At 58.0% G+C, this 18,354-nt stretch overlaps 2 protein-coding genes across 2 annotated transcripts in view; both read left to right on the plus strand.

Moving 5' to 3' along the window:
• COL23A1 (collagen type XXIII alpha 1 chain) overlaps window positions 1–4,724 on the plus strand; it is a 26,912-nt gene extending 22,188 nt beyond the window's left edge. Inside the window, exons 23-26 of the mRNA XM_044917047.1 lie at window positions 2,215–2,268; window positions 2,447–2,533; window positions 4,240–4,278; window positions 4,687–4,724. Of these exons, the coding sequence (XP_044772982.1) occupies window positions 2,215–2,268; window positions 2,447–2,533; window positions 4,240–4,278; window positions 4,687–4,689 (183 nt within the window). The 3' untranslated portion in view covers window positions 4,690–4,724. The remainder of the gene's footprint in view (window positions 1–2,214; window positions 2,269–2,446; window positions 2,534–4,239; window positions 4,279–4,686) is intronic.
• Window positions 4,725–8,861: 4,137 nt separating this feature from the next.
• The window catches only part of PHYKPL (5-phosphohydroxy-L-lysine phospho-lyase), a 35,281-nt gene continuing 25,788 nt past the window's right edge, over window positions 8,862–18,354 (plus strand). The window contains exons 1-8 of the mRNA XM_021702066.1: window positions 8,862–8,976; window positions 9,850–9,968; window positions 11,040–11,199; window positions 14,201–14,275; window positions 14,876–14,963; window positions 15,041–15,157; window positions 16,628–16,710; window positions 16,966–17,191. Of these exons, the coding sequence (XP_021557741.1) occupies window positions 8,918–8,976; window positions 9,850–9,968; window positions 11,040–11,199; window positions 14,201–14,275; window positions 14,876–14,963; window positions 15,041–15,157; window positions 16,628–16,710; window positions 16,966–17,191 (927 nt within the window). The 5' untranslated portion in view covers window positions 8,862–8,917. The remainder of the gene's footprint in view (window positions 8,977–9,849; window positions 9,969–11,039; window positions 11,200–14,200; window positions 14,276–14,875; window positions 14,964–15,040; window positions 15,158–16,627; window positions 16,711–16,965; window positions 17,192–18,354) is intronic.

Genomic DNA, 18,354 nt, shown 5'->3' on the forward strand with positions numbered 1-18,354 from the left:
GGAAGATGGGTGGATGGATGATGGATGGGTGGAAGGATGGATGATGGGTGGATGGAAGATGGATAGATGGATGATGGATGGATGATGGGTGGATGGGTGATGAATGGAAGATGGGTGATGGATGATGGGTGGATGGAAGATGGGTGGATGGATGATGGGTGAATGGATGATGGATAACTGGACGGAAGGATGATGCATTGGAACAGGAAGGTGAGGAGAGCAGTGTTGCAATATCCTGGTGAGAGATGATGAAGCTTCAGCTAGGACATTACTGTGGGAAGGAGAGGAGAGGAAATATTAGTCCAAAGTTGATTGGATCAAGTGTCTGGGTTGCCAGCAACAGAAAACAGTTCAAACTGGCTTAAACTGATTCCTAACTGAAAAATCCAGAGGGACAATGCAAAATCCACACAACCCAGCCTCTCAAGCTTATTATCTGTGCTTCTGCTGTGGGGGTATCATTTCAAGTTAGGTGTGGTGATGGGATGGAGGCAATAGCCCCAGACCCACATCCTCCCAGACCCAAACCCTGGAGAATGACTATGTGCTTCACTCTCCTTTTAGAAAAGACTCATCAGTTCTCACTGGCCCCAGTTGGGTCAATGCTGAAACATCAACTTGGCCATAAGAAATGCAGTGCCCTGGTTGGCAGGGCCTGATCACATGCTCCCTGACCAGAATCAGGGCTGCAGGGACTCTGGTGTCCACCCTGGACTTGGAGGAGAGAATGTCCCCTTGGAGAGCAACTGCAGACACACAGAGTTTCTGACTGGGAGGATGGTGGTCCATCCCTGAGACGGTCCAGAGAAGAAGCCAATGCTGAATCCTGTTCACCCTCTGGACCCAGGGAGGTCCAGAGTGTGGCCTCGGTGGCCTTCATGGCTCAGAGCAGCATCTCAAAGCCATGCCCACCTGCTCTAGCTGGCAAGCCTCCGGCCCCGCGCCCATTCCACCAGGCCCAGCTGCCATGGGGATTCTGCTCAGCCTCCCTGATCTCAGACCCGGGTAGAACAGCCCCTCTCCCCGGGACCCCGTGGCATCTGGTTCATCCTGTGTCACTGAGCATCGACCATCATCTTCTCTGCCCTCTTGCCGGTCATGTTAGACCGTGAGGGAAGTGTCCCATTTGTTCCTGCGGGGTTTTAATTTACGGAGGTGACCAAGTGACGACCCAGAGAGGTCAATGCCATTGAAGAGAGAGTGGGCTATTAGGGTTCCCGAGGGAAGGGCTCACCTCGCTATGCAGTGCCCCATGGGGAAGCACCAGGTTTGGTGGGGTGAAAGAAAGGGGTGGGGGGCAGAGCTTTTATGGGGGTTTCCTCAGGGAAGGCAGGCCGGGCACAGGAAACAGTTGAAGACGGGCAAGTATGAACGATGCAGGCGGGCTCCGGGCTGGAGGGGTGTCCCCTGGCGTCCTGGTACCCGGCCTGGGGATAATTTAGGGCAGAGGAAGTATCAGCTTGTGCGTGAGAGGCAGATAAGGGGGATGACGGGCGGGGGGGGAGGGGGGGGGGTGATTGTTGGTTTACATATGAAACGTGCTCCCAGGCCCGCCCTTTGTTACCCCTAAGAGCGGGCGTGAGGGCGGGGCAGCCTGTCCCTGCCCAGCAAGTTCAAGATGTCAAAACATCCTCAGACACAGAAAATAAAAAGGGGGAGAGGAGAGACCCATCAAATCCGTTTCTCTGTCTTCAGTATCCAGCCCACAACGCAGTTCCTAGTGGATGCTTAGAAATGTTGGTTGCATGAGTGGATAGACAAATGGATGAATGGACAGATGGATGGATGGGCGGGTAGGGGCATAAGAGATCAAGCCAGAGGCAGAGAACGGAGGTCATGATTTCTTAGTCTGGCAAATATAGTGACACAAACATCCCGAGTTTCCTGAGTCTCTGTCCCTAGCCACGCTTGGGCCAGCACCAGCTGCATGGGACAGAGACGCAAGAGAAAGCCCCTGGCCGGCCACTCTGCCTGAGGGCGTCTGTCCAGAGACACCGGCACTGTTCTCCCATGGAGGAAGCAGCGCTGGTGTCCTGAATGCACGCTTGTCTCTAAACCAGCCTTGCACCCAGCCTACGTGTCACCTAGGAGCTGGACCGGGCCCAGTTTTTGCCACCAATAGGCATGGGGGCAGGGCAGTGACGGATGGGAGGGGCATGGAGATGAATGGAGAGCAAGAGCAAACCTCAAACCTCATTTTATTCCTTTGGCCAGGGGTTCCCTGGGCCCCGAGGAGAGAAAGGTGACCGGAGCGAACGTGGAGAGAAGGTGGGGAGCACGTGGAGAGAAGGGGGGCAGCAGGAAAGGAGCCAGGGCAGGGGGAGGTTGGAGGCGGGTGCAGCACAACAGGGGTGGCTGCCAGCTGGAGGCCCATCCCTCTGAGAAGTGGAAAAGGGGTCCTGGGCCTGGCAGCCATGGCCATGCCCCCATCTCCCTCCTTGTGCAGGGGGAGCGAGGCGTCCCGGGCCGGAAAGGCGTGAAGGGCCAGAAGGGTGAGCCAGGACCGCCGGGCCTGGACCAGCCATGTCCTGTGGTACGTGTCGGAGCAGAGTGGGAGCCCCACCCGAGGTCTTCGCCGCCTCGGGACTATGTCTTCTCTGTCCTCATAGCTCACTTGCAAGTCCTGAGAGACCACCATGGCTGTCCCTGCCGTCATGGAGGCTCCCCTCGCTCTGGTCCTGAATCCCTTCAGGGGCATGGTTCAGGGGGACCCACCCCCTCCCCGGGGCAGAGTCCTTGCCAGCGTCACCGCCCCTCATTTCTCAGCTTCCTTGGCCCTAAAGGGGGTTAGGAGGCTTTGGCTGGTGTGGGTGGCCCCACCTGGCCCCTGCACCTCCTCTGCATGCCCCAGAATCCTTCCCTGCTCCCCACACCTTCCTCCTTTCCTTCTCTCGGCCCACCAGACCACAGGCCTGATGGAACCACACTTCACTTCCCTTCCCCACAGGGCTGGGAGGGTTCACACATCAGACTCTGACGTGGAGCGCAGCAAAGCAGGGCGTTTCCAGACTAAGACCGAGCAGATAGCCATACCCGGCCATCCCCAGCCCCAGTGCGTGCCGGCCGCCTAACAAAGGGGGATCCGGGGTGAGGGATCCCAGAGGCCCGGTCCTCTGTTCTTCAGTCTTCCCATCCATGCAGTGAGGGTGCTACTCCCTACCCCCAGATGGCTTGAGGGGTGAATGAGAAAAAGACAAGAAGAGCAGAGTGGTAGGCATACACACAAAGTGCAGGGGGACACGGGGGGCCCAGCCTCGCTGCTCCAGGCCCTGGGCCGAGACTTCCATCCAAGTCATTCAGCCTTTGTCTTTGAAACAGGAGAATCCCAAATGTGGAGGCAAGCGAGGGGCGCCGGGCTCCAGGGGGCCCTGCCCTGCGGTATGAGATGTGGCCTGCTGTGTGCTGTGTGCTGGGCTGGGTGGGGCTGGGCAGGGCAGGGCATTCCAGGCACCTGTTCCCACCACTCTGACCCCCCTCTGCTCTGTCCTGCCTTCCCTTCCTTCCAGCCCCTCCTGCCCCCTTCCCTTTGGTGGGGCCATGGCAGTTCTGGGGGCTGTGCTCCCATGGGTGCCTCCAGAGTGAAGTGTTTTCCGTGCCGGGGTTCCCCAGAGACTCTAGGCTGACTGACGGGTCAGCCACAGCCCCTCTCCAGCTCCCCCGCCCTCCGGGCTGCCTGGGACACCCGCCCCACCCCACCTTGTGTCTGAGTGCTGAGCCAGCGTTGGCTTTGCTGGTGCCCCAACCCCCACCCCGCTCTCTACCCTGAGAGCCTCATCCTGCCCCGTCTGCCCCTCAGACCCAGACACAGGGACCAGGACAGGCTGCAGGGGCATCCTGCTTCCTGGACTGTCCTTCAAACGCTCTTGAAGAAACTCCCTAGAGCTGTCAGGCCCCCGCGTGAGGGGCCAGAGCCAGCGTCAGGAGCTTCGATCTCCTGGCCAGCAGATTCCAGCACAATCCCCGATCCTCCACGGTGCCCCGGTTCTGTCCCCTGCTCAGGTGTCCCAACAAACAAAGCCCCGTAGGGATGCACTCAGAGCAAGCGCAGTGAGAGGCCCACCTGTCTCATGACCCGACTACCCAGGTGGACAAGCATTCGCGCCCTGCCTCGGTGGGGTCCACTGGCCTCGTGTGGCAGCTCCCAGGGCTACACCTCCCGACACCCAGGGCAAGAGTGTATGGAGTGCAGGGAGCTCATCAGTCCCCCAGCCCCATCACTGAAACCTTTTTCTTTTCCAGGGCCCCGATGGGCTGCCCGTGCCCGGCTGCTGGCATAAGGTACCTTGCAGGGAAGAGTCTCTAGGGCAGGCTGGGAGGAGGGGGACAACGAGGGGGCCCCCAGGGGCTGATATCTGCAGCTCCCCAACAGCACTTGAATAGCTGGATTTCCCCATGATGACATGACCCTAGTTTTGACTCTCCCATCAGGTGGCTCAAGGCTTGGGGCCGTGGTCCTGGGTGATTGGGCACAGCCCACCCTGGGCTCACTCAGTGCCTGACCCAGCCAGGACAAAGCCTGGGATTTTGTCCAAACTGCCCCACTGAGAGGAGGTAGAAGCCCTGAGCCGGGAATGAGAGGACTGGGGCACGCATGTTCTAGAAGAAATGGGCAGGACAGGATGCCCAGACAAGGGCGGGGCCTCTGGAGCCTCCTTGCTCACCTTCAGTCTCTCCCTTCTCTTCCAGTGACCCCCCGCACCCAGCTCACAACCTGTACAGATGCGTGTGGACATTTTTAATTTTTGTAAAAAAACAAAAACAAAAAACAGTAATATATTGATCTTTTTTCACGGGATACACCCCCTGTGTCCTTATAACATTCAAGAGGGTGCGTGGCCCAGCCCCAGAATGATCAGCATTGGAAGCTGGCAGGAAAGCAGACAGTCCAATCCAGGGGAATTGTGTCCTCGTGGGGGGACAGCCGTGGGACTTGGCTTTCCCAGGAAGGAGACGAAGGTGAAAGCGCCTGGCTCAGGAGAGGCTGCAGAGATGCTGGGTTGGGCCCTCGGCCACCTGATTAGCAGAGAGACTTACCCCACCCCACCCCACCCCACCCCCGAAGCTCCAGAGCCCTGGGGCCGGCTCCATCCAGAAAGGCCCAGAGCTTGGACAGTAAATGCAGCTGTCCCAGCCTCTCTGGCCTCTGGACTCAGCCACAGTCAGCTGCCCACCCCTCAGGACCCCTCTGGGTCCCAGGTTCCCCTGGGCAGGACAAGATTCCTGCCCAGCCCCCAGGGGCTCTAGCTCCCACCGAGTTCAAGAGGCCTCAGGGGTGCAGCCTGCCATGAGAACACGTGTCCTCTGGTCTGGAGGAGAGGCCAAGCACTCTGACCACCACCTGAGGACCCAGCTGCAAAGAAGCCTCATGCTCCCCGAGTGCAGAGGACGGCGGGGTCCCAGACGGGAGGGGCTGATGCTTCCCAGGTATCTCGCAGCACCCAGAAGAGGGTCATGATGAGACTTTGCCAGCCCAAGGAGACTGGCCTGCAGCTCAGAGTTTGGGTCTCACTGGCCCCAACTCTCCCACGGGAGAAGACTCTAGCCAGCCTGCCAAAACTGGTCCTTTGGATGAGCTGTGCAGACAAAGAGGGCCTTGGGGCTGGTTCCGGGCCAGCCTGCGCAGGAGGGTCTGAGACCCAGCCACCGGTGCTCTGGAAAGAGGCTTCCCCACCTCCAACAAGAGTCCCCAGCTGCCGCCTCCAGCGCAGCGGCTTGCCCCCCTTCTCTGTGTAGATGGATATCACTGCGTGTAATAAACCCCAATGTGTGTCTGGGTGTGCCTGTCCTTGCACACTGCCCCTGAGCACCTCTGGGTGGGGAGGGACAAGGGGGACACTCCCTGGGTCAGAGCCACCCCAGAAACCAGAGGAACAAACCAGAGGATTGTTCAGGGTCAGGGCAAAGAGAGGGTTTGGAGTTAGAAAGACCCAAGGCCTGGCCCTGCCATATACCGTCTGAGCCCTGTGTCCACTCACTCATATCACGGAGTCCCCATATGCCCCCCTGATCCGATGACCAATGAATGCTGCATGACATATCACCCCAGAGCTTACCTTGAAACAACAATATTTCTCTCTTACCATTCTGGGGGTAATGGGCTCAGCTGGGTGGTTGTGGGGCTCACTGGGAAAGTCAGGATTGTGGACAAGGACAGAAGCACAGTGGGGCTCGGGTGCCTGATGGAGATCACTGGGTATCCAAGCATCCTTTGGAGCCCCAGCAGAACCTCACAGATCGAATGTACTCGACAGTTTGTAATCCACTCCTCCCTCCACCCAGGTGCCTCACTGGATCCCATAACCAGTCCTGTGAAGGACAGGGTCTATGTGATCCGTGTCCCTGTTTCCATTGTACATATGAGGGAACTGAGGTTCTTGAGCAGTTCGTCACCTGCCCAGGGTTGTACAGCCAAGACAGGGTGACAGGCAGACTGGGCCCAGGTTCTTGGATAGCCTCCAGTTGGTCCTTCCAAATTGTTTGGCAGGGCATGGAGTCAGCTAGGCAGTGTCAAGATGTTGGGTGATTGGCAGTCCGATCCTCCTGGGGGTGGCAACCACATGTACCCTCTTCCCCCTGACCTCGGAGCTCCCTTGGCCAGACAAGTCCATTCATAGCCCATTGTTGCCCCCTTGTGGCCTCGGACCGTGTATCATCAGGTCTGCAAATTTCAACAAGCTTCAAAGTACAGAGCGGGTGGAGTCCTCCAAAACCTTGGGTTGGTGGGGCAAGAGACTGGAGAAGAATGATGTGCTCAGGGTCCCAGCTGAGACTCGGGATTCGTTCCCAGCCTCACAGCTGAGCCTCAAGGACTGAGAGCCTCGTGTCTCTCTGCCTCAGACTCCCCCCTTCCAAAGCGAGGGAAGCACATTTACTGAGCCCTGCTGTCGGCCATGGCGGCTAGACTAACCACAAGGATTACTATATCCTTTTCCAGATGAACTGAGGTGGAAGAGGAGGTCTACGCAGGTCTCCTGATCCCCAGGATACTGCTAGAAACACACGGGGTGCTAGTGGTTGTCACAGTGACTGGGGGACACTGCTGACACTCAAATCCGGATTCAGCCCCTTCCTCCCACCCCCTGCCCTCTAGGCCTCCGGTGGTACCTCGAGGTAACGGAGGAGTGCTGAGCGTGGAGGCAAGGAGTGGGCTTTTCTGAGCAGGAAGAAGGCGAAGCTTCCTGCTGTGGTCCTGACCATGTTGGAGACACTCTTGGCCCAGAAATGGCCCAGCCTGCTCTGACCTCCAGCCTCCTGGTACTGCCTCCTGGACCCAGACACCCCAGGAGTAGATGAGCTATGATATGGGCCTGACTGCAACCTTCTCACCCTTACCCCAAGGCAGGGACAGTCCCTGAGCCAACCTGACTTCTCTGCGCTGCCCTGGGCCACAAGAGGCTTGTGTGTGGGCAAGAGACTGGGCCAAAGATGGGGCCCAAACGGGACTCTCAGACTTCCCCTCCCCCACTCCTTTTTTTTTTAAGATTTTATTTATTTTTTGTGTTTTTTGTTGTTGTTGTTTTTTAAGATTTTATTTATTTATTTGACAGAGAGAGACACAGCGAGAGAGGGAACACAAGCAGGGGGAGTGGCAGAGGGAGAAGCAGGCTCCCCGCGGAGCAGGGAGCCCGACGCGGGGCTCAATCCCAGGACCCTGGGATCATGACCTGAGCCGAAGGCAGACGCTTAACGACTGAGCCACCCAGGCGCCCCAAGATTTTATTTATTTTTTGACAGCGAGAGAGAGATAGTGAGAGCAGGAACACAAGCAGGGGGAGTGGGAGAGGGAGAAGCAAGCTGCCCGCTGAGCAGGGAGCCCAATGTGGGCCTCTATCCCACGACCCTGGGATCATGACCTGAGCAGAAGGCAGATGCTTAACCGACTGAGCCACCCAGGCGCCCTTCCTCCACTCCTTTCTAACTCAGTTTGGGAAGACAAAGAAGTTCTGGAGCTGGATGGTGGTGATGGTTGCCCAACGTGAATGTACTTAAAATGCCACTGAACTGTACACTTTACCACAACTTAAAAAAAAAGAAACTCCAAATGTTCTTTAATAAATACCTTAAGCATTTTACAGCGTGGGGGGGGAAGAGATGAAGAAATCAGCAATGAGGGAGCAAAGCAGAGGGTTGAGACTCTTGAAAGGTGACAGGAGGGACAGCAGGAACCTCCCCTTCCCCAGCTTGCTCAGGCTGCAACCTAGGGCCCTTGTTCTGGGTTTGTCAAGGCAGAAAGTCCCGGGGCCCCACCCAAGTCGGGGTTATCTCTCTGGTTGCCCAGCTTCCCAGCGCCTTGGGGGCCAGCGATTGCTTCTCACTCACTGGACTGACAGGCAGAGCCGAGCTGGAGTCTGGCCTCGGCTGCACACTTGCTGTGTGTCTGGGGAGCACAATCCCTGTCCTTTCCGGCCCCGGGGTCTCCCAGCAGGCCTCCCAACGCTCTTCCTGCCGAAACACTGCGTGTGTCCCTTCACCCTGCCTGGATTCTAGCCAGGCCCATGACCCCCTTGGTCATTCCTAGCAGTGACACTGCGCCCTCCTGCTGCTTGTTCCTGAGACTGGGGAGTCCTAGGTCGGGCCCCAGCCCTGATGATCTCATCTCCTCCCCTGAGGCTCCTGTTGTGAACCAGGCCCTGGGATAGGTGTCTGCCACACATTCCCAGTTAACGCTCACGGGGCAACCCATTTTATACACCAGGAAGGCTGGTGTATAAAGACACCCTGAGCTCAGAACTCTGCAGAGATACAGAGCAGCCGCGGGGTCACCCAGGAGCTCTTCCCAGGGAGGGAACCCGCGGCGGGGGCGGGGGCGCGGCGGGGGCGGGGCCGCGGCGGGGGCGGGGCCGCGGCGGGGTCTGGCGGCCGAGCAGGCGAGAGGCTTCTCGGCGCAGCGTCTCCGCGCGACCAGCTGCCGGGTGCCATGGCCGCCGATCGGCGCGGGAAGGCCGAGACTCTGGCCCTGAGGCGGCGGCTGATAAGGTACCGAGACGGCGGCGCGGGGCGGTGCGCTCACGCACGACGCACGCACGTCGGGCGCGGAGCCCGCGGAGCCCAGGAACTCCAGCCCCCGGGCCCCGAGCGGGCTCCAGCTACCCGGCCCGCCAGACCCGGCGGCCAGCAGCTGGTCCCCGCGGCCGCCTCCCGCACTGCGTCCTCCCCGGGCCGCCCCCAGCGGCGGCCGCTGCTCGGCTCTGGGCAGCCTTTGCCCCTCGGAGGAGGCCTCTGCCCTGGCACCTGGGAGGACCTCCCCCAGGGTTGGCCCGCCCCCCGGACCTGGGCCTGGCCTGCGGGTGACCCGGGAAGAGGCTCAAAGTTCGGACGTAGGGTGGGCATGGGCGGGGAGGGGCGTTTCCCAAGAAGCCTTAGAGAAAGTCAACCCGTGCGCTCCGCGGCACTTGGGGCGTGAGGCAGCTTCTGGCCAGAGCTTGGGGCTGACACCCAGCGGGACAGCAGAGACACTTGGCTGGCAAGGACCCCTCGGGGCTGAGCGCCAGCCACGTGAAGGGGGCGCCCTCCCTCGCACCCATCCCAGCAAAGAAATACTGCCCTAAGGAGTCCCCATGGGTCTGCGGCAGCCACCTTTCCTTGGGATCCCAGGGACTAATGGGGGCACGTGCAGAAATGAGCAAGGTCATACAGCCTTCAAATGACTTCAGCAATTTCAGTTTTAGCAGCTTCTTAACACATCACTTTCCTCCTTTCCAGCCACCCATACAGTGGGGGACCAGAAACAAGGAAGCACCACTGTGCCCTTCAACCTTTTGTCCCTTCCAGAAAAGGGCGGGGGGAGGCTGTGGTGGGTGGACTTTTCCATTCAGATCTTCAGACATGGCTGTCCACTTGTTCTCACAGCGATTCTTGCAGACTCTTTTTTCCGGAGGATCCTATTAAGATTGTCCGGGGTCAAGGACAGTACTTGTATGACGAACAGGGTGCAGAATACCTGGATTGTATCAACAATGTGGCTCATGGTTAGTATCATCCCTCGGGCTGGCAGGGCAGGGGAGTGGGCTGAGGCTGTGAACCTGGTCCCAGGGGGATCCTGAGATTGCAGAGAGGTGTGGAGAACTTGGGTTAAGCTGAGCAGAGGAGCCCAGTCTTTCTGGTGTAGCTACTCTAGAGTGTCCAGGTGGTAGCTGTGCTAAACCAGACAGGAGTCGGAAACCTAGGTCTGAAGTCCAGGCCCACTTGGGACTGGTGGTGTGCTCAGAGAGTGTCAGCCTGGCCATGACCAGCCACACGGCAGGGCCCTGGCCAAGTGCTGGGGGTCATGGCCGGGCTTCAGCCCCAGGGACCTTCTCAGGTGCTAGACGAGGAAACTGAGGTAGGAATTCAGTTATCCAGGTGGGGCCCCCAGAACTGATGGAACGAAAGGGAGTCTGACCCAACAGGCACAATAGGGGTTAATGAAGTAGAGCTTAAAAGCCGGGGCTCTAGTCCAGACTACTGGGTTCATATCCCTCCCCTCCACTTACTTTATGATCTTGGGCAAGCTGCTTAATTCTCTGTGCCTCAGTTTGCTGATCTGCGAAACAGACACGATCATACTAGCACCTCACCTCAAGGTGTTTTGGAGAAATAAATGAGTTAATTCAAATAATTTGCTTTGAGTGTGCCTGGCACGTGGTGAGCTCTCAGCACATGGTCACTGTTATAATCCCCGGCTGTTGGCAATCCACATTACCTCCAGCCCCCCACTGACTAGTTGAAGTCAAGCCTGCTGACAGACATTCCCCACATCCCATCTTTGCCTAACCGGCCTCAAGAAGCTTCCCTAAAGACCTGGATTCTCTAGATAGGGTCTCCGCCAGCAGCCTTTCCTTCTGCCAGAATCTCAGGGACTCCTTTCCAGGTCTCCCTGTCCAGAACCGCCATCTCCGTCCCCCCCACTTCAACACACACACACCATCTTGAGCCCCCCCCCCCCTTTCCTCTCCCACCCAACTGCTCTCTTCTGGCTAGGTATATGGCCCGGGGCTGGGGGAGGCCCAGTGGGGCCAGCTGAGCGGAGCTGCTGAGTGACGCAGGTGTTTCTCTCCCAGTCGGGCACTGCCACCCTCTCGTGGTCCAGGCCGCACACGGACAGAACCAGGTGCTCAACACCAACAGCCGGTACCTGCACGACAACATCGTGGACTACGCACAGAGGCTGGCAGAGACCCTGCCGGAAAAGCTCTGTGTGTTTTATTTCCTGAATTCTGGGTAAGTGGACTTCGGCCAGCTCCCCGCCCCCGCCTCCCCGGGCCAGAGGGTGAGATGGTGGAGACAGACAGAACTGCTCCCACAGGCGAAACCTCGTGTAGTGGACCCAATGTGTTCTGGGGGAGAGCCAGGCTTGCCCTGGCTCAACCTGTAGACCTGGGTGCTGGCTCTGTTGGATCCAGTTTTCTGGTCTCTTCGTAAGGCATGCCTTTATCTCCATTCCATGATCATCCTTGGGGCTTACCCAGGTCATACGTTCCTTTATTTCTGCCCTATGAGTACACTGGCACAGCTGGGGGGTTACGGCCAACATCCCGCCCTCGTCACTAAGGGTCCTTCACATAAACGCAGAATTCCTAAGGTGGGGGGTCATTGTCTGGAGGAGAAGTAAGGGGCCTGATGAGATGGAGAAGCAGTGGGGGGCCCTGGGCCTGCTCCTGCTCAGAGACGGTCAGAGAAGGCTGCCCTGAAGGAGCACTACCAGGCATGGAGCTGATGAGGAGGAAGGAAGCTGCCCACCCCGTTGGAAGTATTCTTGTCAGGGTCCCGCAGCCCACAGAACAGCCTGTGCAAAGGCCCTGTGCACACTTGAGGACCCAAAGGGAGGGGAGCAGGTACGAGCGGATACATTCAAAGTGAGGAGTTTGTTTTGATCCTGAGAGCATTCGGGAAGCCGTCTGAGGGTTTTAATCAGGCAAGTGATGTCATTGGGGGCCGAGGAAGAGCGAGAATGGACAGGGTTAGGCACCAGTTCAACAGCCAGCTGACAGGTGATGGTCGCTCACACCCGGAGTGGCAGTGGGGACAGAAGCGATGATGCACGTCAGCACACGATGACTTGTGCATGGAACCAGCCCAGCCTGTCTGGGAGAGAACATTCCCACAAATCCCGTGTCGCGGCATTTGGGTCAAAGTGATGTCTTCTTCATGCACCAGTCCCCGGTCATTTCTAGGAAGTGGAATTTCCCATCCTCGCTTTGCGGATGAGGAAATGGTAGTTCAGAGAAAGAATCCAGCTTGCCCGGGGTCATCCACGTGGGAGAAGGCAGAGCCGGAACCAGAGCCTCTCCGGGAAGAGCAGAGAGCTGGGTCCGGGAGTCAGCTTCCTGGGCTGGGCAGTGGGGGCAGGGTTGCTAGTTGACGCCGCCACATTCAGGCTGGATTCCAGTGACTTCCACGTTGCCAAATCCAGCGATGTCTTTGCTGTCCTTGTCTTACCCTGTCTCAGCAGTGGACTCAGCATTACCACTGTCTGGAAGTGCTCTCTGGTCTTGCTTCCAGGACGCTTCATGCTGCGGGGTTTCTGCCAGCTTCTGGCCATGCCTCGGTCTCCTGCCACCTCGGCTGATTGCTGCTCCTCTCTTGCTCAGGGCCGGTCCTAAGCAGCTGGTTCTCTGAGCCCTCTCCCTCTGTGATCTCACCCCATCTTGTGGGCCAGCGTAGTATCCGCGTGCTGGTGACTCCCAAATTTGTGCCTCAAGCCCAAATGCTTCCCATGTGTTCCAGCCTCAAGGTTCCAACCGGACCGTCTCCAACTTGATGTGTCCAAACAGAGTTGGTGGTCTTCCGCCAACAGCTGGTGTGGGACCGTGGCACTGGCTCTCCCGGGTATTCCCAGGAGGACACCCCCCCACTGCCACGCCCACCCTGTCTCACCTCGTAAAGGCGGCACTGTCTGCATCTCCGCTCCAGGCAGGAGCCACACACCCTCCTCCCAGGCCCCCACCACGTCCCTGTCGTCTGTCCACAGGTTTTCTTCTAACTCCATCCATCTTCCTGCTGTCCATGGTGTCCTCCTAGCTCTCTTCCCATCCCCTTCTACTCCCTGAGCCCCACCCAGCCAGAGACGTCCTCCCCAGGTAGGAGCTAAATCGTGTCCCTTCTCCAGTTAAAACTCTCGAGGGTGCCTGGCTGGCTCCGTTGGTGCAGCATGTGACTCTTGATCTTGGGTTGTGAGTTCGAGCCCCACATCAGGTGTGGAGATAACTTAAAATCTTTTGGAAAAAACACTCTCTTCAATAGCTTGGTACAGCACTGACAAGAAAATCCAGCACCTTCCAGGGCCCCTGAGTGTCTCCCCACTTCCTCTCCCGTGCTGCCCCCGGCCTCCCTTGTGCCGTCTCGGTTCCCTGAGCACACTTGAGCACTTTTCCTGCACAGGGCCTTTGAGCGTGTTGTTCACGCTGCCTAGAACCTTCCCTGTGGGGCCACAGCTCAGGTGGTGTCTCCTCACAGAGTTTTTCTCTGACCCCTGTATTAGGTTAGGCTGCCGTAACAAAACACCACAGACTGGGAGACCTAAGTGACAAATGTATTTCCCCTATTCCTGGAGGCCAACATCCAAAAGAAGGGGTCAGCAGCTTTGGCTTCCTTGAGGCTCTCTCCCTGGTTTGTGATTGGCCACCTTCCTGCTGCATCTTCACTCAGTCTTTTGTGCCTGCACCCCTCCTGTGTCTCTGTATGTCCACAGTTCCTCTTAGGAGGACACGGGTCCAACTGGCCTAGGACCCACTCTGCTGCCCTCATTTTAATTGAATCACCTCTTTGAAAGCCCTGTCTCCAAATCCAGTCATGTTCTTCGGTGCTAGGAGTTAGGACTTCAACATAGGAATTTGGGGGGACACAATTCAGCCCTTTATCTAAAGGGAGGCCTTGTGTGGTTCTCTTGGGGGCACTTACCAAAATGACATTCTTTCCTTTTTTTTGTTGTTTTTGGTTTGCTTTGGCTTGGCTTTCATGACGCATACTACAATATAAGTTCCAGAAGGGCCAGGACCTGTTTGACTTACTACTTGCCCCGCCCCCCCCCAGTTCATAGAACATAGAAGGCATTTGGTAAAATTTTCATTGAATGAATGAGCTCAGACGACTCACAAATAGCATCCTGAGACTCTTCCTGCTGCTGGAAGGGCTCCTCGTTCCCTGTTCTCTGTAGGAAGCAGGTATCCAGGAGGAAAGACCTGGACAGCTGTCTGAGCACTGCCCTCCTTTTCTGTCATAGGTCAGAAGCCAATGACCTGGCCCTGAGGCTGGCCCGCCAGTACACGGAACACTGGGACGTGGTGGTATTAGACCAGTAAGTGCCCTTTCCAGAAGCCGGGGCCCACCACTTACTGGGGGTCATTGAGGCTCTAGCTTTGAGTGCCTTGGGCAGGAGGATGAGGGGCCTGGGCTCGTGGAGGGAAGCATGTGGACCTGGCCATAGAGACACCCCTGCATACACCAGGGGGCTCTTTCCCCCGGGCCTCTCTTCTGGGAGCAGAGGATGCTTTGTAAGGTGGTGAGACTTGGCCCCACATTTTAGGTATGAAAATTGTCCTGATGCTATTGAGTATCTGCTATGCACGGGGCCCAGGCCCAGGGCTGGAGCATTATCCCATCCAGGATTCATTACAGTTTTGTAGGAGGAAATCAAGCCCCCCACCCCCAACTTCACAGAGGAGAGCACTGAACCCAGAGAGGTTAAATGATTAGTTACCATTACCGAGCTAGTAAGCAGCCTCTCAGGAAGTCTTGCTCCCAGGCTCCCAGGCCCGTGCTGGTTCCCAGCCCTAGGACTCGGGGGCTGTGTCAGGTTGGTCTGCCCTGAAGCTCCTGAGGTGGGGAGACAGTTTTCGGGGCCGGGCCGTGGAGTGTGTGCCACCTGGGCCTGAGCCCCTCTCCGTTCTCCTCTCAGTGCTTACCACGGTCACCTGAGCTCCCTGATCGACATCAGTCCCTACAAGTTCCGAGACCTGGATGGCCAGAAGGAGTGGGTCCATGTGGTATGCACTGCCCAAGCGGGCAACAGGTCGGTGCCCACCCCCCAGCCCAGATGACATGGTGCTGTCACTCCCCACAGGCACCTCTGCCAGACACCTACCGGGGTCTTTACCGGGAGGACCACCCCGATCCAGCTGGGGCCTACGCCAGCGAGGTGAAGCGCGTGGTGAACAGCGTGCAGGAGAAGGGCAGGAAGGTAACTGCGGCTGCACAGGCCCGTGAACAGAACAGCACCCGCCATTCCCTCTGTTGTCAGTGCAGTGCTAGAGACCAGGCACCCTGAGAGACCCCGGAACCGGGGCCCACCCTTCAGGAATCTCAGAGGAGGTTAGGTGCTCAAGAGAGAGTTTAGCTGAAGACTTGTCCTGGGTGTGACAGGAGTGCAGGGGCCCAGGCTGGACTGGTGTGGGCATGGAGGGTCCTTGGAGGAGGTGCTGCCTGATTGCAGTGAGTAGGGGGGTTAGCGCTCACGGTGGGGACTGGGGGGAGGAGAGGAAAGGCATGCTAAGCAGAGGGGCGGCCTGCAGAGGTGGAACCTCACCAGTGTGGGGCCCGGCTAAGCTGGCAGGAGACGAGCCGAGAGAGGCGGGCAGGACCCCTGTGCCACAGGACCACAGGGCTGTGCTGAGGGGCTGGAGGCCACTGGGAAGCTCTGAAGGGTGTTCAGAGGGAGAGTGACGAGTCGGGGGGATGCACGTGCGTGGGGCCGGCCTGCTGCCGTGAGGAGGCCCCACCCAGGGTGTTGCAGCGAGATGGAGTGCAAGGGCAAACCGGAGAGGTGTGTGTGCTCTAGGGAAGCAGTGGCCGTGGCGACAGCAGCGGGAGGGAGTCAGCTATTGGCGGGAGGGCTTTCTGGAAGGCCTTGCTGATGCAGTGACAGCTGAACGCAAGATGGACGGCCAAGACAAGCAGGCGGTGAAGCCAGACAGATGGGCAGAACCAGATCGGGAGGTTGGCGTGTGCGTTTCAGACGCTTTGCCTCTGCTTACAGAAAACCAGGAAAGCGACAGCTCTGGGGGCAGCAGGGGCGACCGGTTCTTGCCCCATTGGCCCTCCATCTGGGCGGTAGTCTCTGAAGCAGTTCCGAGACCCGACATGGCTTGGAGGTCACAGCTGTGAGAAGTGGGGTCCCTGAAGGGGTTTAAGCAGGACAGTGATGAGTTCAGTGACTGGGCCAAGGATCGCCCTGGTGGCCACTGGAGGACGGACTGACTGCAGGAGGCATCCTGTTAGGTGACACCCATGGGAGGCCGAGACAGGTGTGTCGGGGTGGAGGGGACGCGTGGGGTGTACAGACGGCGGAGAGGCAGAGGCTGTGCTGACCGATGGATCACGGAGGGGGGCCTCATTTCTCTCGGTGGGGGTGATGGGAGTCACTGACCAGGGCAGGGAGGGAACAGGCCAAGGAGGGAGAAATCAGTGCCTTTCATCCGGGACATGCTAAGTACAAGGAGTCTGGAGAATTCCCCATGGTAAGAGTTGGTTTGCAGCCCGAAAGAAAACCCAGTCCCAGACCAGATGTGATCTGGAGCCCAAAGGGGCCACACGGCGACGCTGCTGACTTGTCCCGCCAGGAGCCAGCGCTGAGCCAGCATTGGCAGGATGCGCCTAGCCTACCACCCAGTGCCTCCCCGGTGGTGTCCCCAGCGTTCTCTCTCCTCCACAGATCGCAGCCTTCTTTGTGGAGTCTCTGCCCAGTGTTGCGGGGCAGATCATTCTCCCGGCCGGCTACTTCCCCGAAGTGGCAGAGTGAGTAGCTGGGATGGGGTGCCTCAGGGAGGGCAGGGCCGTAATGGGGCTTCCCGACCTTTTGTTCCAAATTCCAGCCTCAGCCTGAATTGGCCAGAATTTTGAGAAGAAATGGTGGCCCCGAGAAAGCCAGCCACCTGCCTAATGCCCCCGCCTTACTGCTGGCAGAGCCAGGGTTCAGAGTCCGAGACCCCCAGCTCCTGGTCCAATCCACTCTTACCGCAGACCCCGTCAGCCGTCTGTCCTCTGCCATAGGCACGTCCGCAGGGCTGGAGGGCTCTTCATCGCAGACGAGATTCAAGTGGGCTTTGGCCGAGTAGGGAAGCACTTCTGGGCCTTCCAGCTACAGGGAGAAGACTTTGTCCCCGACATTGTCACCATGGGCAAGTCCATTGGCAATGGCCACCCAGTAGCCTGTGTGGCCACAACCCAAGCTGTGGCAAGGGCCTTTGAAGCCACCGGCGTCGAGTATTTCAACACGGTGAGTGAAGGCTCCAGGGCAAGGGAGCACTGTGGGGTCTGTTAGGCCTCACCCTGCTTGTCCTTAATGAGCAAAGGCCTCAGGCCTAGCATCGTGCCCAGCACAGAGATTCCTAAGATGCTGTCCTTGGGGGTTACCACAGGTCAGAGGAAAAAAATATACAACCTTAAAAACTAGCATCAATCCAAAGACTGTCACAAGAGATCGTGCCTTGTAAAGTATACAGAAAGAATACAAGGGGCTCTCCCTCCCTCCTTTCCAGCAGGCACGACCTGCTCTGTGCCAGGCCCTGTGCCTGAGCCGATGCAGATGTGTGAGGAGCTCCATCTGTTTGGATGACGAATGGTCTGGAGACAGAGTTGATATTCCAATAGGAGCTTCGAGGAGAACATGGCTCCTAGTCCTTGAGGTACAGACTAGAGAGCTTCCCCTAAGTGAAGTGGGTCCTTGTGTTGCAGGAGAAGCCACAGCGTGTTTGCTGGCTGAGAGAACACACAGTGGGTGAGGGGAGCATGGTGGTCCCCAGGGGCTTCCTTAGAAACAGCTGAGGAGTCCGGGCTGGTCCCGAGGGCAGTGACAACCTATGGAAGGGTTTTCACTGGGGATAGAGGAGATGTGAAATACACTTTAGAAGGATCTCTGGTGATCAGTGTGGAGAAAGAACCAAAGGTGGGGAGCCTGATGCAGGCAAGAGAGGAGGAGGCCCAAATATGGGTACCAGCCACAGAGAAGAAATAGGAAGGGAAAGCATTGAGGGGAAGAAGAACTCACTGTGACTTCCCAAAAAAAGAGCCAGGTTGAATTGGAGACGGAAACATGTCAGGATTGGGCAAGATGGTCGAGAGTTGGCAGAGAAGATCGTGAAGGGTGAGGGCTGACAATTCGGCAAATGGTCACTCAATGCCCAGGGGACACGCAGACAGAGCCCCTGCCCTGGACAAGCTCCCCGTTGAGGAAGACAGACAGACACCTGATCAGAGGCGTAGAGAAGGGCTTGATGGAAGGGGTGTGACGTCAGCGCTGGGAGAGCACGGGACAGCACAAGGGATGCGGGGGGCGGGGGTTGCCAAGAAGAGGAGAGGTGTGGGAGGACTAGCCCTGGGGGCACACTACCCAGTGGAGCACGATGCAGCTTTTTTTTTTGTTTCTTTGTCTTGACCTGA

Source organism: Neomonachus schauinslandi, chromosome 7 (assembly GCF_002201575.2).
Source record: "Neomonachus schauinslandi chromosome 7, ASM220157v2, whole genome shotgun sequence".
Classification (NCBI taxonomy): Eukaryota; Metazoa; Chordata; class Mammalia; order Carnivora; family Phocidae; genus Neomonachus; species Neomonachus schauinslandi.